The following is a 16,965-nucleotide window of genomic DNA, read 5'->3' as shown; positions in this document are numbered from 1 at the left end:
TGCAGGGGCAGGGCAGCCCAGGCTTTTGGCAGCAGCTCTCTGCTTTCCAGCACTTAAGGGGCCAGGAGACTGAGGTGTCTGCCCCATTTGTCTGGTCTCCTCTGGAAGTCAGTGTGTGCTGAACGTGCTGGCAGGGCTGGCTCCGGAAGCAGGCTGGGAAGGTGGCTCTCTGCAGATGGAAGGGACTAGTTTGTTCTTGGGGGATATTTGAGACTGAGGAGTGTTGACTGAAGGCAGGGTTCAAATTCTGGTCAGTGTGATGACCAGAGGACAAGACAAGACCAGAAAGGGGCCTTGCAGCAATGGCTTCTGGCTTCAGACGCTGCCAGTCAGAGGCTTATGGTGCAGATGTTGCTCAAAAAAAAAAAAACAAGAAAAAAATGATTGTTCCCAGAAGTCAGTCACAGAGGATTGCTGCATGTCTGCTCACCACAGCTCCCCTGAAAGGGCTTGCTCCTAATTCATTTGTGCATCCCAAGGGATGGCCACAGTTAGCAAACCTGCCAGTTCAGTGGCAGTCCCTGTGATAGACTTCTTCCTTGAGCCTGGGTTGTGGCTCCTAGCCAGACCAGATGCTGCTGCTGCTGCAGCCTGTGCCAGAGATGCCAGTGCTGCTGGTCAGCTGCTGTGCTGCAGGTGCTTCTGTGTGGACTCCACCAGTGAGTCAGTGCATGACTGTGGCATCCTGTCCCGACAGACACCACCAGCTGCTGTGACTGCCTCTCCCCATGAGTGCCTTTTCCTGGCAGCAGCTATCAAATGACCACTGGTGGACCATTATACTGCCATTACAGAAAGTCTCATCAGAGCAACCAGCTTTGGAGGAGACAGAGGACTCAGTTAGTTCCATTAAACATAGACAGTGCAGCTATCAAAACATTCCTGGAGACATTAGCAAGGTGGTTGTGTTCTCCTCCAGTGGTGATTTTTGCAGCCAGTAGTTATTAGTACATCTCATTGCTGCTTTGCAGAGCAGGCTTCTCAGACCAGAGAATTCTGGACCATCAGAGCTGCAGAGTTATCCATGGTGTCCTGACTACACTCCCAGATTCCTGCACCACTGTTCACTGGGTTTGGGTGTGAGGCTTTTAGGTCGAGGAAGGCTTTTTGTTGTTGTCTCCTAGACCTGGCATGGATCCTGCAGCATAAACCTCCTTTGCTGTGCTGCACTTTCACAGAATCACAGAATTAACCAGGTTAGAAATGACCTTCAAGATCATCTAGTCCAACCTATCACCCAGCACCATATAGTCAACTAATCCATGGTGCTGAGTGCCTCATCCAGTCTTATTTTAAACACTTCAGGGATGGTGACTCCACCACCTCCCTGGGCAGCCCATCCCAGTGGCCAATCACTCTTGCTGGGAAGAATTGCTTCCTAACATCCAGCCTAAACCTCCCCTTTGCTGTGATTGCCACTGTGACAGGTCAGGTGTTGGCAGAAAGAGCCTCCAAGGGCAGATGGCCATTTAGTTAGGGAGCAGCTTCCTTTTTGTGTTACATCCAGGTAAAGAAACCACTGGGACTGAGAGCTTTGTAGTTGCTGCTTGCAGCATGCATGGCCTGAGTTGTGGTGCACCAGTGAGCTGCTCAGTTGGCTGTGGCTTAGGCAAAACCCTTGCCACAGCTTTCCTGCATCCCTGGTAAGTGGATCTGCTGCTCTTGTGCCCTCTTTTCATGAGGATTTGAAAATTGCCCAAGCCATGATAATATCCAGCCACTTGGCCAACTGTTGCTGTTGGCAGCAGCACAGAGCCTAGTGGCAGAGCAGGAATCCTGTTTGGATGGAAAGCAGCTTGCAAAAGCCTAGGATAAATCAGCAAGGAGAAGGCAGGATAGATGGCATCCTGGCCTGGATCAGCAATAGTGCAGCCAGCAGGACCAGGGAGGTTATTCTGCCCTGTGCTCAGCTCTGGTCAGGACACACCTTGAGTCTTGTGTCCAGTTCTGGGCTCCTCAATTCAAGAGAGATGTTGAGGTGCTGGAAGGTGTCCAGAGAAGGGCAATGAAGCTGGGGAGGGGTCTGGGGCACAAATCCTGTAAGGAGAGGCTGAAGGAGCTGGGGGTGTTTAGCCTGGAGAAGAGGAGGCTCAGGGCAGACCTCATTGCTGTCTACGACTCCTTGAGGGGAGATTGTAGCCAGGTGGGGGTTGGGCTCTGCTCCCAGGCAAGCAGCAGCAGAACAAGAGGACACAGTCTCAAGCTGTGCTAGGGGAGGTCTAGGCTGGATGTGAGGAGGAAGTTCTTCACAGAGAGGGTGATTGCCATTGGGATGTGCTGCCCAGGGAGGTGGTGGAGTCACCATCCCTGGAGGTGTTCAAGAGAAGCCTGGATGAGGCTCTTAGTGCCATGGTCTGGGTGATTGGATAGGGCTGGGGGATAGGTTGGACTGGAGGATCTTGGAGGTCTCTTCCAACCTGGTTGATTCTATGATGCATGGCATCTTTGGTGGGATGCCTGCTTCCCCAGTGCTGTGTGGAGCACAGAAACCACCAAGCACACATCCCCACTGCCAGCTTTACTCCTTGTTGAATTGTCTCCCTTAGGAGGCCAGGTTCATGACAAGGTCTGTGGCACTGTTCTCAAAGCTGCAGACTTGGCCTGGAGGGCTACAGGGCTGCTACCTTTCATAGAATGGCTTGAGTTGGAAGGGACCTTAGAGATGATCAAGTTTCAAGCCCTCTACCATTGGCAGGGATACCTCCTACTAGACCAGGTTGCTCAAAAGCCTCATCCAGCCTGGTCTTAAACTCTTGCAGGGATGAAGCTTCAGCCACTGAAGTTTCTTTCTGAGTAAGAGAGACATCTAAGTCAGGCTGGGATCTCACTTCTTTATCAGCAGTCATCACACACTTCTTTGCCACACGAGAGCCTCGTGGGTTTTTTAACCTTTTACTCCCCTCCACAGCTGCTCACTGATGTTGCAAAAACAGGACAGTGGATTCAAACAGAGAATGAGCAGCAGCTCATCAGCTGTGAGAGAGAGAGCAGCAACAGGGGTTTGGCTTCACTAGACATGTTTAGAGTCATTGTTCAGACAGAGGACAAGGGCGGATGTTAGCCTTGTGCATTTAGGGTAAATGTGTGTTGGGGTTTGAAGTGGAGGCTCAAAAATCTACAAGCTCTTTTTTCCCACCAAAGTAGCAAAACACCTGAAGAATGTGCCTTGTGGTCAGAGCTTCCCTCATCCTGAGCCAGGTCTCAGAAGAACCATAGAATGCCAGGTTGGAAGGGACCTCAAGGGTCATCTGCTCCAACCTTTGGAGGTGAGAGTGGAGATGCACTGAGCTGGCCCAGCACCCTGGCAAGCTGAGTCTTAAAACTGTCCACTGTAAGGGAATCCACTGCTTCCCTTGGGAGGTGATTGCAATGTCTCCCTGCTCTCATGGTGAGGAGTGTTCAGGAAGATCTCATGGGACTGTGAGCAGCACTGAGTGACGCTTCCCAGTTTGAAAGCAAATTGGCTTTGCCCTCAAATCCCAGAATCCCAATGTGATAGGGGTTGGAGGGGACCTCTGGAGATCATCTAGTCCAACCCTCTGCTAAAGCAGGCTCCCCTGACAGTAAGAACTCAGTTTCCTACCCTTCATTTTACTGCTAGAGCAGAACTTGCTGCTCTGAGATGGCAGTGCCTTAGCCATGCCTCAGAAGATGTTCCCCAGCTGCCTGGAAGCATACCTGTGTTACTGCAGGTCCCCAAACCATTAATTACCAAACCCCATGCAAACTGAATGTTGCCATGGCAACCTGCAGCCCTACAGAAGGCTATTTGTCTCCTCCTTGACCTTTCAGGAGATCTGTATCTTGCTCAAGCCCCCTTCTCTCTAATCCGGTTTTTAAAATATAATATTATGCTACTGGAAGGGATCAGACCTTTAATCTGATTGTGTGTGCATGTGGCACTGCATGGCCCAGCCCTGCCTGCATTAGCAGGCACCCAGCAGAGGCTGGGAGGCAAGACAAAGCAGGAGCAGAGCTTGACTCTGCCCTGCTGGGGCTGCAAGTGAGCACCTGGGGGGAGTTAGTGGCTTCAGCACACAGATGTGGGTGGGGGGAATCTCTCCCTGGTAAGGACTGGTCTCCTTCATGCCTTTGCTGGTGAGGACTTTGGAGGGGATGATGCTGTCAGTGCCATTGCAGCTTTCCTTAGGCTTCAGTTGTGTTAGTTGCTGTGCCAAACTGCCAAGTGTTTAGGTATAACCACATGGAAGTGTTGAGGTTGGAAGAGACCTTTGAGACCTTCGAGTCCAACCACTCACCTGGAGCTCCCAATCCCACCACTACCCCTGAACTGTGTCCCTCAGCACCACACCTGTGTTACGTATGTTGGGATCCCCAAAATGCATGTTCTGGAGCTTGACCTGAGCTGCTGCAAGCTGGGTAGTCTTTTGCCTGTTCTGTTCCCTGTAGAGGAAGGATCTTTAGTGATAGAATGAAAGAATGGGGTTTGGAAGGGGCTTCTGGGAATCACCTAGACACAGAATCACAGAGTGTTAGGGGTTGGAAGGGACCTCAAAAGATCATCTGGAGCAGGATTCCCTCGAGTAAATCACACAGGAACACATCCAGGTGGGTTTGGAATATCTCCAGAGAGACCCCACAGCCTCTCTGGGCAACCTGTTCCAGTGATCTGCCACCCTCAAAGTGAAGAATTTTTTCCTTATGTATATTTGGAACCTCCTATGTGCCAGTTCTGTTGGCAAGAATGGCTGCAAAGCAGAATTGCAGCTGTGCATGTGAGAGCTGCTGTGCCTGCCTGTACTGTCTCTGGAGTCATGGAGTTAGGATGGGTGCTGAGGATGGAGCACTCTCTGTAAGAGACACTAGAAGCTAGAAAATGATCCTCCAACTCTCCTGCTAAAGCAGGGTCACCCAGAGCAGGTTGCCCTGGGTCACAATATCCACGTGGGTTTGGAATCTCTGCAGAGATGGAGACTCCACAGAGTCCCTTACAAGTGTGTCCCTTAGCAAAGGGTCCTCACAATGTCTGGATCCTGGCTGTAGCTGTGTGGAGCTGCATTTGCTGGCATCAGTTTGTCATTGAAAAGTGCAGGTGGCCTTCACCTCTGCAGACAGGTAGCTCAGCTTCTCACGAGGAGCTCTGGTTCACATCCCCTCTCTTTTCTTCTGCTAAGACTGAGCCCCAACTCTGAGCCCTTTGTGCCACATGTAGGACAAGCCTGGAACAACAAGGCAACCTCTGCTTCAATCCTTCCATGCACTAAGGCAGAGGGAACAACTCCTGGGGGCAGTTTGATGTGTTAAAAGCTCTCTCAGCCTGTTTGCTTTATCCCTGTAGTCTTTTTTTTTCCTCTGAATGTCACCTTGGTGTTCAGTTTGCCTTCTGCAGAAGTATTCCAGCAAAGCAATCTTTTTCTGGGATCCTGCCTGATTGTGTGGGTAGACTTGAGTTGGATTCAAAGCCTGTAGAGCACCTCTCAGCCCTGTGATATCTGCTCATGAGTGGAGTCATGACTTGCTAATGCACCTTTGCATGCATGATGATTTTCATTTTCAAGGCCTGTGAAATCTCTTGAACACACAGGATTTTGGTGGGAAGAAAAACAGCACTTCTGCTGTGGTGATGTTTCCTTCCACCTAGGCCCCCTGGCTTTAGTTTTGGGTGGCTGTGTCTTGGTGCTCTCCACTCTTTCTGCGTTTTGCAGGATCAAGTTGTGTTAGGGAGCTGCTCTGCTCCTCAGCAGCAAGAGAGGCAGCTGCATTTTTAGTGGTGGGTGAAACAATTCCTTCTCCCAACTCTCTTAACCTGTTTACATATCAGAGGTGCTTTGGGCTCGATTGGGATGCAGGGCACTCCGCAAATGCAAAGATGTAATTATCCCATTTTTCTCTTCCTACTCCCTGCCTTTCTCCCCCTGCACTCCTGGCTCTTCTCCCCCGCCCTTTCCCCGGCGTTGTGCTGATGGCAGCGTTTATCTGCATTTGTCCTCTGTCCCTGACATCCAGTTATTGATTGGCATGATTAAAAAGAACTGATAATCACTTCACATTAATCCCATAAATGACTTAAGACACCAAAATGTTTGCATAATGCATCTTAAAGGTGGCAGCTAAAGGAGGATAAGACCCAAAACTGCTTGGCACAGGAGAAATGGGCTTCCCACTCACCTGTGGGCTTGCTTAAGTAATTAGCCTTCTGCTTGCATAAGGAGGAATCTGGACTGGTTTAGCAGAGGAAGGATGGCACTGGGTGCTCAGAGGCTTTGGGATCCCAGCATCCTAGCTCAGGGGTGGGGTAGGGGTGTTGGGGGGGGGAAGCAGCAGGGAAGATGCCAGCAGCTGCTGAAATGAGAGCCTGGGTTTGTCTGCTCGCATCTTGTGAAAATCTGGAGCCAGACGGCCGCTGAAAGTATCTCTGTCTAAAGACTTTCTGTCATAAACTTATCTGATTAGCAGGGAGCTAGACGACAGCTTAGCCCCTGCTCCTGCACCAGGGATGGGCTCCTGCAGCATCTGAGCAGATCTGCTCCTGGGAGCCAGGAGGTGGGGGGTGCAGCAGGTGGGGGAGGAGGTGAGGGGGGTGGGGGAGGATAAGAGGGGAGATATTTAAAGGAAGATCATTGCTAGGTGATTCTGCAGATAATGCACCCTCTGGGTTGTCCTGCTGGTCCCAGGTGAGGACACTGCTCCACACCACCGAGGTGGTGGTCATGAGCTGTGTGTCCCCACAGCACAGAGTGGGTGCTCTTGTCACGTGAGTAGAGGATGGGAGGGATGGGGATAGGAGTAGAGGCTGTGGATATGGGAAGGGAGGGCAAGATTTCTGCTATCTTTTATTTATTTATTTGTGTCTCCAGTTTTTCTGGCTGTCCTCTTCCATTTGGAAAGAGGGGAGGAAGGAGAATAGCCACACTTAGCTTGGGGCAAGCACCTTGTGCTAGAAGGATACAGTGCAAACAAAAGGCAGAGAGATTCCAGCACTTCATTCAGCATCATGTCTATGTTTTTAGCTTGCTCTCCCTCCTCAATGTTTGTATCTCATTTATTCAGAAATATTTTGCAAGTGGAGAAAGGGTTTGCAAGCAAAAACATTTGCCAGCTGAACTGCAGTATCTGCTACAGTCAATGCCTTTTTTGTGTTCTCCCTCTTCAGAGAAGAAAGAGGTAAAAAAAGACTAAACTTAGCCTACTTAGCAGCAAAGCTGATGCTAGGATAACAGGCAAAATAATGCTGAACTGCTCTAATGCATTCTCTTTTCCCAGAAGGAAGAGAGCATTGTTTCAGGATCTCTTAAAGAGTTGAAAATGAGTTTTGTTACTACAAAATCTGTACCCTCAGCTCTGAGTAACACTGCTGCTGGGGGGGGTTGTCTTTAAAAAAAAAAAAAAAAGGAAAATGAAAACTCAAGAGAAATGGTTATTCAAGTAAATAAAAGGAGTTTTGTGGTCCAGCAGTGATGGAATGGAAAAAAACTTCACAGTTTGTGTTTAAGAATAGAAGGGTGGCAACTGATTGAAAACTATCAGTTCTTTCAGTTCAAGTTTCCTATTAATTCTGGATGAGATCTGCCAATTCCTACACTTTCAGTTTTTCCATCTGAGATGTAAGTTCTGGCCCACGCAAGTTATATCTGGCAAAACTGAAATTGGGAGCTCTGGCAGCTGCAGAGCCCTTTGATGGGAAATGAGAGCACTGTTTGGGAAGTGCTTAGCTCCCCAAAACTTAGAGGAGGTTACCTAGGAACCCGATGGGTAGGAGGTGGTGGTGGGGGGAGGAAAAAGAAATTGTTGCTTGAAGTACAGCTGCGTCAGGGACAAACAAAAGAATCTTGTGCACACACACACACAACATCAGTGATGTGGTGGCAAATAGGATTTCCTTAACTTGGTGCTTTTCTGCTCTGTTGCAGCCGTGATAACGACCTTTCCACTATCATCTCCAACCTGCACCAGAGCCGGCAGCTCGTTATGCCAGAGACCCAGAGCCGCTGTGAATTCAAGAGGAACAGCATCGACGTTGGCTTGGGAGCAGCAGGTAAGCAGCTGGAGCAGGTCCTGCTGGTTTGGGTTTGTTGACTTCTCTCCTCTCTCTTTCACTTCCCTCATCTATTTGGTTTTTCAGCAGTTTGGGCTTTTTCCCCCCCTCTGCCTGGTTGCGTTGAGCTTTTTCCGGAGCGAGCTCGATGAAGGCTTTTAACGTTCTGTCCGAAGATGAACGTGGAAAGGATTTCATGGTGATGTTAAAAGTCCTTTTGAGATCTCAGCCCTGTGTTATGCTCAAATCTAGTGGTCTGTGTTACACTACTGGCGAAGGAGCTTGTGCCAGCAAAGAAGTGAAATGTCCCCAGGGTTGGTGTCAAGTGAAGCAGAAAGGCCTTGCAGAGAGCATGGCTGGATTTGTAATTTCATTAATCAGAGGTTCCCTGTGCTGCCTCTCTGCCTGCCAGCTCCTTTGTGAGCCTGATTGTTTGGTTTTGTTAGTGCTACCTGGCTTCCTTTTTTTTTTTTCTGTTGTTGTTGTTTTTCTGGAGGAATTAATCTGATTTCAAGGTAATGTGGTGAAGTCAGAAATGCTTCTCTAGGAGCTGCCTCTCTGGATGTCAGTAAGGGAGCTGTGGGCAAGGATGCTTTGGTGATAGATTGGCATCAGTCAACAAGGGAGGCAATGGAGATCTGTTTGCAGAATCTGTGGTTTGCTGTTGATTGTAGATTAAAGTTGAGGAGAAACTGGGGATGAGGCTCATGATCCCTGTCCTTCCAAAGCAGAGGTGGATCTCTCTCTGCATGTTATTTGATGGAGGTCTCTCCTGAAGCTCCTTCCTTTGGTGGTTTTGTTCCTGTTTTCTTTTAAGTCATTCTGTTAATTCTGTAACTTAACCCTGAACCTGAAGGTACCACAGCAGCCTCTTTGGGAGGCTGTTCAGTGCCACAACAGGTTTGGCTTTTGCAGGAGGTTTGAGCCCCTTTCCAGTAGAGTTCCTTCTGCCTGTAGTGAAACTTGGTGTGACTGCTTTGGCAGTAAAATGTTCAGTCCCTTACAGGTGGTGTTGTGGTGAGCTGGGGAATTATGGTCTGTCTGCAAAGCAGCAGCCATAGGCAGCTCCCAGTCTTGGCTTTCACAGCTGACTCTCCATATTCTCTTCATTAATCCAACTCCACAGCCCCTTCTCCTACACAGCTCAGAGCCAAACTGGCCAGAGAGACATTTTTCTGTCTGAGCTGACCCTGTATGTTAAAATGGATTTTAGTGGTGTTGGCTTTAGAGAGAAACTGCTGGGCTTGATCAACGTGGCTGAAAGCCTCTGAGAATCCATAGCATTCCAGAAATTCATTCTCTTCAGTGTTAAGCAGTAGAAAAGGTTAGATGGAGAAGTCCTTGTTCTTCCTTGCTAGAATTTCAATTTGAGGTTCTCTGCTTAGCTTCTTAACCATAAAACCACTAAGAAACACAAAACATAGGCACTGCACACATGTGGTAGCAGTGAGGCCCCCAGTGCTTGGCTGTGACCTCAGTGGAAGTCTGAGCAGTGAAAACGAAGAGGTCAGCAAACAACTGACAGAGATTTGATCAAGCATTGGAACAGGCTGCCCAGGGAGGTGGTGAAGCCACCATCCTTGGATGTGGCACTTCAGGACATGGCTTAATGGCCATGGTGGGGTTGGGTTGATGTTTGGACTGGATGATCATAGAGGTCTTTTCCAACCTCAATGATTCTGTGATTTTTTTTTTTTTTAAGGACATGATCGATTTGGTGTGTCTAACAAGAATTGACCAGTGAAGGGATGAGGTATCTAAAGGGAGAGAGGGCATTGTCCCATCTCCACAGGGTCACTTGGATCTTTTCCCTGCTTCCTGGAGCCAGCTCACTCCACTACATACTTGTTTGAGTAAGGGAAGACTCAGTTGCCAAAGTCCACGCAGAACCTGCCAGCTCTGACTTCAGAGCATGTGCTCAGCTGGTACCAATGTCACCACCTCCTGGACATGCAAGTCTAGGGAGCTGAAACAGAATGTGCTGGGATCTGTAGCTGATGCCAATTGTTTGGTTTATGTCTTGGATCTGTTTGTTTGTCCTGGCAGGGGTGGAAGGGGAGGATGGTCCAACTAACTGCTGCATGGCTAATTTGAGGAGAGTTTAGTGCTGGGCTGGGCTGAAGGCTGTTGCTTAAAGCATTTAATTACAACAGTAAGGGAAACAGAAACATGTCCCCAGCTGTCTGCTCTTTGTACAACACTGTGGATTTGGGTTATGAGGACCTCACCCTCCAAAAGCTCCAAGTGTCTGTGGCTTCCTGGCTATGGCTGAGGCTGAGCAGAGGATTGAGGACAAGGGCAGCACAAGTGGAAGAGATTTGCTCATTGTGGGGCCCACGGGGTTAAAAAGAGGTTTGAAGTTGGCAGAGTTGGTTGGTTTATGATTAATTCTGTGAGAAGGAGTTCACTGATTTATAGTTAAAACCAGGATTAGAGGCAGCGCTACAGTTTCAAACACCATGGACTGGAAAATTAGAAGTATTACTGGGTCTTTAATGGTCTTTGAAGTGCAGAGAGGGGTTGAGACTAATGGAAAATGATGGTGTGGAGTTAGTTCTGGGCCTTTTATGAGATGGGTCAGCCTGGAGTCAGGGTTCAGAGCTAGAGCTGGGCTGATGCTCAGGTCACAAGGGGCTGAGGAGGCTGATGTATTGCTGGAACAGTTGGTTGGAAGAGCAGCACTGATATTAATATCCTTGGAAAGCTTAAGGATAATTTTCAAGTGAAAACAGGTCACTTTCTGTCAGTAGTGATGGTTATACTTGGGAACAGAGAGGCTGAAGAGCTTAGTTTGGGACAGCAGAAGCCGAAAGACTTAGAAAATAACAATCCTGAAAGACTCTCAAGGTTTGGACTAGAAAAGGATTTAATAAGCCAGCTTGGTGGGTGTCATAACCCACCTTGGTGTGGGCATTAGCTGCTTGTAATAAGGGTAGAGGAGCTCCAATCCTGACTAAAAACCAGTCTGTATTTTGGATCTTGTGAGGCCCAAAGAGCTAGGAAGAGTCTGGGGTCATCCCAACCAAATCTCTGTGGCATCACTCGGGTGTGGTGAGGACTGATGTGGTGGTCATGACTTGTTGGTTAGCTTGGTGTCTGCAGAAATTCAGGCTGGCAAATCTGAGATCTGCAGTGCTTTGCAAACACTTTGCATGAAAACTGGGAGGACTTAGTGCTGGTTTCAGTGCTAAAAGGGAGGTACTTATGCTGCCAGCAAGTAAAGCTTCATCAGAAATGTTGGACTAGATGCATAGTGCCTTCCACTGGGTTTCAGGTACACTCTAGAGGTTCAGGAGTCAACTGAGACACAGAAAGGCAAATTTGTCCAAGATCCTAAAGCAGCAGAGCTGAATTTCCTGCCTTGTCCTCCCTGACTTCTCTGCTAGAGTTCAGTGGTGGTGTTCCCCTGTGACCATGTGGACTGGATGTGGCTTATGGCCTGCTTCTAGATACACCCAGCATGTGAGAGATTTGGGGGTGGGATGAGGTTGATGTCCTCCTTGCTTCAGTGTGTGCTGAGGCAAGACATCTAGGTAAGAACAGCTAAGCTCATGCTTGAAGCATCCCCTGATAGTGGACCTTTAAAGGGAATGAAGAATACCAACAGCAAAAATCTGCTCCAACCTCTTTGTGAGAGATCTGGAGACCTGGAGCTGGTAACTGAGGCTTTTGCAGTGACAACAGAAGGAGGTGGCCAAGAGATGTGCACTGATAAAAATCTAATTGTCCTATTGATTGGCTTTGGAGCCACCATCAGCCCTGGTGGTGTTTGAGATATTTGTGTTTGATGCATGTTAGCTGGGTCTCAGACTGGGGACCTTGAGGTGTTACAGAGATCTCTTAGTCATGGAGCAAACCTGTGTGTCTTGGGTCTGCTCTAGGCTCTGCAGATTCATTACAATTATCTCTAAGGATTTCCTTAGGTCCCAGGAGGTCTTGGGGTTTGGGAAGAGCTGCCCAGTTTCTAACTCTCAATTCTTGACTGGTTGAGGAAATCCATCTCACTGGTTTAGGATTTTATCCTCTCACACAGTTCTTCCTTCTCCTCTGAGTTGAATGTTAGGTCCACCACAAAGGTCTGATGTCCTCAGACTTTTCAGAATAGCAACCTTCTGCTTTCTCTGCCTCCTCTTGTGCCTGGGAGTGGAGATGCTGGTGCTGGTTTCCACAGTCCCTAGCTAGCCCGTTCTGTGTTTGTGCAGATTTCAAGTGTGCAAGTGTTGGTGGTTCCCAGTACAGATGGAAAGAGCAGTAAAGTTCTGGTGGAGGATGAGAGAAGGTAGTGTCAAGGCAGGGCACTTGTCTCTCTGCCATCTTGGTGGCTCTTCATCGATCAAGATGATGCTGATGTCCACACTGGGCTTCTATCCAGCTGCTAGGTTAAATCTCCTCTTCCCCCTGGCCAGTATTGGATCTTTTTTGGGGCTAGCTGATCCAGCTGCTGAGAGATAAGGTTGGCTTTTGGGCAGGAAGATACTCCCTTGGCAGAGAAGATTGGTGAGCTACTTCACTGAAATGTTGAAAGCACTGCAGCTGGGGGGGAACATAGGTAAAGCCTACCCGGAAAAAAGAAGCTTTGGTGATGCCCAGAGGTCCCAACCCAGTGTAGCAAGGAAACATGAATGGCCTCTCCTCTCTTGACCCTTTGGAGTTGATTTTTTTTTCTGCTGTCCTACTGGTGGAAAAATACTGGAGAATCCTTTCCTTGGTGCCAATTAAATTGCAGTCAAGATGGGGATGTAATCTGCCAAAGGGAGGAAGGCAGGCAGGCAAAGTGCATGTAGCAGGGTCTGAGTGGCCCTTGGAACATACAGAGGCAGCCTGCACTGCTGAGATTCAGTAAGAGGCTTAACAACATCTGCAAAGGTAGAGCAAGAATGCTGAGATGCCTCCAGGGGAGCGTGGATGTGGGAGGGGAGGGCAGGCAGTGAGCCTAATGAGAATATAAAAGTCCTTCCCAAATGGCTGAGCTGAAGGCAAGGCAGCAGACAGGGCAGAGCCCTGGCACTGCAGAGGGGCTTACCTTGAGAGCAGCTGATGGCATGAGATGCTTTTCATCTTAATTGAGAGAGGCACACACAGAAGGCTGAGCAAGAGCCAGGGCTGCTTGACAAAGGCAGGGGAGCAAAGCTGAGGGTTTGCACATCAAACAGGGATTTAGAGCCCCTTTAAGCAGCTAGTGGTGTGTCTGTAAACAAGGCCAATCCCCTCTATCCAGTTTGGCTAATGTGGTCTGTCAGGGTGTGCCTGGGGTGGGGGGAGGATGGAGGAGACCTTGCAGGGTTCCATGGCTCACAGAGAAAGTGCAGGTGTCTGCTCCCTTGTGTGTGTGTGCTTTGCACACTGCTTTAGGCTTTGAAGAAGCATTTTGCAGTAGAGTCCAGGTCCCAAGGCTCTAAATAATTTCTCTCCTGCAAGAAAAAATCCTGTTAATGTCTCCTCTTTCTCTCCTCAAACACCCTCTCTTCTGCAGTGCCACATATCATGCCTTTCCAGTTGCAATAGGACTATTTGCATGGATAGAAGTGGAGGAATCAGGCTCACTGATGCTAGAGGAAGGTGGGTAGAGCTTCCCTCTCTTCCTTCTGCCCCTTGTGATCAGAGGGAGTTGGTTTGATGTCTGAATATTGTCTGGAAGAGGGCACTTCATAGAGACGTGGCAGTGCCAGGTCCCACTCCAAACAGCAGGTGATCTGCTGTGGTTCTGTGTATGGTGGTTGGGACTGCTCAGGGGTTGAGACCCCATCCCCAGTGATTAGAGGCTGCTTTGCCTGTGGGATGGGAAGCAGCAGAAGGCCAAGCTTTCCAATGTTGCCCAGTTCCCAGGAAGCTTGGGCTTTTCCTAGGGGTTGGTCAATGTGATGGAAGGCACCCTCAAAGGTCATCTTCTCCAACCCCTTTGCAATGAGCAGAGACACCTCCAACTAGATCAGGCTGCTCAGGGCCTCATCAAGGTCGACCTTGAATATCTCCAGGGAAATGGCAAACCCTGAGAGCTTTGGCCTCAGGGTGGTGGTGTCCACTGTGACCAGCTGCATGTTAACCTGCAGTGGTTCCTGTGGCCATCTGTCATGATGAGGAGAACAGGACATCTGTGTCCCTCGAGGAGCCCCACTTCAGGAGTCCTGCTCCATTGGAGACCATGGATGCTTGGTGCTTTGGAGTCCTGGAAAAGCAGTGTTCATCCACGTGTCTCAAAAACATCTCTTTATCTCTCTGTGAGGTGATTTGTTCTTCTGCATTAATGCTTCTGTCTCATCCTTTCCACTTGATGCTCTGCTGACTAAGCAGGGGAGAAGGAGAAATTCCAGGAGTGAACTGTAAACAGATTCACATTTGAGAATCAGTCTTGGATTTTATATTTTATTGACAAAGCTACAGGCTGCTAGCTCACCCACACGGGTCTGTAGCTGATCTGATCAGTTGGTTCTCTTGGGGATGCAGCTGATCTGATCAGTTGGTTCTCTTGGGGATGTAGCTGATCTGATCAGTTGGTTCTCTTGGGGATGTAGCTGATCTGGTCAGTTGGTTCTCTTGGGGATGTAGCTGATCTGGTCAGTTGGTTCTCTTGGGGGTGTAGCTGATCTGATCAGTTGGTTCTCTTGGGGATGCAGCTGATCTGATCAGTTGGTTCTCTTGGGGATGTAGCTGATCTGATCAGTTGGTTCTCTTGGGGATGTAGCTGATCTGGTCAGTTGGTTCTCTTGGGGATGTAGCTGATCTGGTCAGTTGGTTCTCTTGGGGGTGTAGCTGATCTGATCAGTTGGTTCTCTTGGGGATGCAGCTGATCTGATCAGTTGGTTCTCTTGGGGATGTAGCTGATCTGATCAGTTGGTTCTCTTGGGGATGTAGCTGATCTGGTCAGTTGGTTCTCTTGGGGATGTAGCTGATCTGGTCAGTTGGTTCTCTTGGGGATGTAGCTGATCTGATCAGTTGGTTCTCTTGGGGGTGTAGCTGATCTGATCAGTTGGTTCTCTTGGGGATGTAGCTGATCTGGTCAGTTGGTTCTCTTGGGGATGCAGCTGATCTGATCAGTTGGTTCTCTTGGGGATGCAGCTGATCTGATCAGTTGGTTCTCTTGGGGATGCAGCTGATCTGATCAGTTGGTTCTCTTGGGGATGCAGCTGATCTGATCAGTTGGTTCTCTTGGGGATGTAGCTGATCTGATCAGTTGGTTCTCTTGGGGAGGTAGCTGATCTGATCAGTTGGTTCTCTTGGGGAGGCAGCTGATCTGGTCAGTTGGTTCTCTTGGGGATGCAGCTGATCTGATCAGTTGGTTCTCTTGGGGAGGCAGCTGATCTGATCAGTTGGTTCTCTTGGGGAGGTAGCTGATCTGATCAGTTGGTTCTCTTGGGGAGGTAGCTGATCTGATCAGTTGGTTCTCTTGGGGAGGTAGCTGATCTGATCAGTTGGTTCTCTTGGGGAGGTAGCTGATCTGATCAGTTGGTTCTCTTGGGGAGGTAGCTGATCTGATCAGTTGGTTCTCTTGGGGATGTAGCTGATCTGATCAGTTGGTTCTCTTGGGGAGGTAGCTGATCTGGTCAGTTGGTTCTCTTGGGGATGTAGCTGATCTGATCAGTTGGTTCTCTTGGGGAGGTAGCTGATCTGATCAGTTGGTTCTCTTGGGGAGGTAGCTGATCTGATCAGTTGGTTCTCTTGGGGAGGTAGCTGATCTGATCAGTTGGTTCTCTTGGGGATGTAGCTGATCTGATCAGTTGGTTCTCTTGGGGATGCAGCTGATCTGATCAGTTGGTTCTCTTGGGGATGTAGCTGATCTGATCAGTTGGTTCTCTTGGGGGTGTAGCTGATCTGATCAGTTGGTTCTCTTGGGGGTGTAGCTGATCTGACCAGTTGGCTCTCTGGGGGGCTGTGGCTGATCTGATCAATTGGTTCTCTTGGGGAGGTAGCTGATCTGATCAGTTGGTTCTCTTGGGGAGGTAGCTGATCTGATCAGTTGGTTCTCTTGGGGAGGTAGCTGATCTGATCAGTTGGCTCTCTGGGGGGCTGTGGCTGATCTGATCAATTGGTTCTCTTGGGGAGGTAGCTGATCTGATCAGTTGGCTCTCTGGGGGGCTGTGGCTGATCTGATCAATTGGTTCTCTTGGGGAGGTAGCTGATCTGATCAGTTGGCTCTCTGGGGGGCTGTGGCTGATCTGATCAGTTGGTTCTCTTGGGGATGTAGCTGATCTGACCAGTTGGCTCCTTGGAGGGCTGTGGCTGATCAGTTGGCTCTCTGGGGGGCCGTGGCTGATCACTTTTGACTCACTTTTCCTTGGGGTCTATCCTTGAATCCTGTGTGCCTGCCGTGGAAGGCTTCCCAATGACTTCATTTGGCTTTGCACCGAGACCTAGAGCTTTTATCTGCTAAAGAGGAGTTGATACTGGGGATGAAAAATAATTGGGATCAGGGATGTTGTGGCTAATGGCTAGAGACAGGAGTGCAGGGAAGGGCTGTTTGCTGAGCCTGTGCTAATGAGCTGGGATGCAGACATGTTTGCATTTAACAAAGCCCAACAACAACAACAACAACAAAAAACCAACCCCAGAAGCCTTTTATTGAACTGCTGCCTTAAATTGAGCAGAAAATCAGCACCAAATGGGCATCTAGGAGTTGTAAACCCAGCCACCTCCTTTTACCACGAGGGACAGTTGCTTATCTAGGCTGCATCAGGGTCTAGGCTCTGTCAGTGCCATTCACTCTCTTGGCTTGCATCTGGAGGACTTGTCCTTTCTTCTTGTTCTGTTCAAGTTCATTTTTCTTTCTTCTGAAGCCTTGTGGGTGTGGGAGGCAACCAGCATCCTTTTGTAATGCAAAGGGAGGTCTTGGGAGGTGAAAGAAAAATGGGAAAGCCCAGCGTGGAAGAGTTTCCTTTGGCTGTGCCCTGCACCTTCACTTGCAGTGTGGGTTGGGGTGTGGGATTTTGCTGGTGTGAGGGTTAAGATTTTATTCTTGGCTTTGTCACTGCAGG

The 16,965-nt window shown here is 49.1% G+C and overlaps 1 protein-coding gene across 1 annotated transcript in view; it reads left to right on the top strand.

Moving 5' to 3' along the window:
- Positions 1–16,965, top strand: part of SAMD11 (sterile alpha motif domain containing 11) — a 133,530-nt gene that overhangs the window by 61,880 nt on the left and 54,685 nt on the right. The window contains exon 5 of the mRNA XM_054394998.1: positions 7,872–7,996. Coding sequence (XP_054250973.1) covers positions 7,872–7,996 — 125 coding nt within the window. The remainder of the gene's footprint in view (positions 1–7,871; positions 7,997–16,965) is intronic.

Source organism: Indicator indicator, chromosome 32 (genome assembly GCF_027791375.1).
Source record: "Indicator indicator isolate 239-I01 chromosome 32, UM_Iind_1.1, whole genome shotgun sequence".
Classification (NCBI taxonomy): domain Eukaryota; kingdom Metazoa; phylum Chordata; class Aves; order Piciformes; family Indicatoridae; genus Indicator; species Indicator indicator.
The sequence above is the reverse complement of the archived record's forward strand: the minus strand, read 5'-3'. Positions and strand labels throughout refer to the sequence as shown.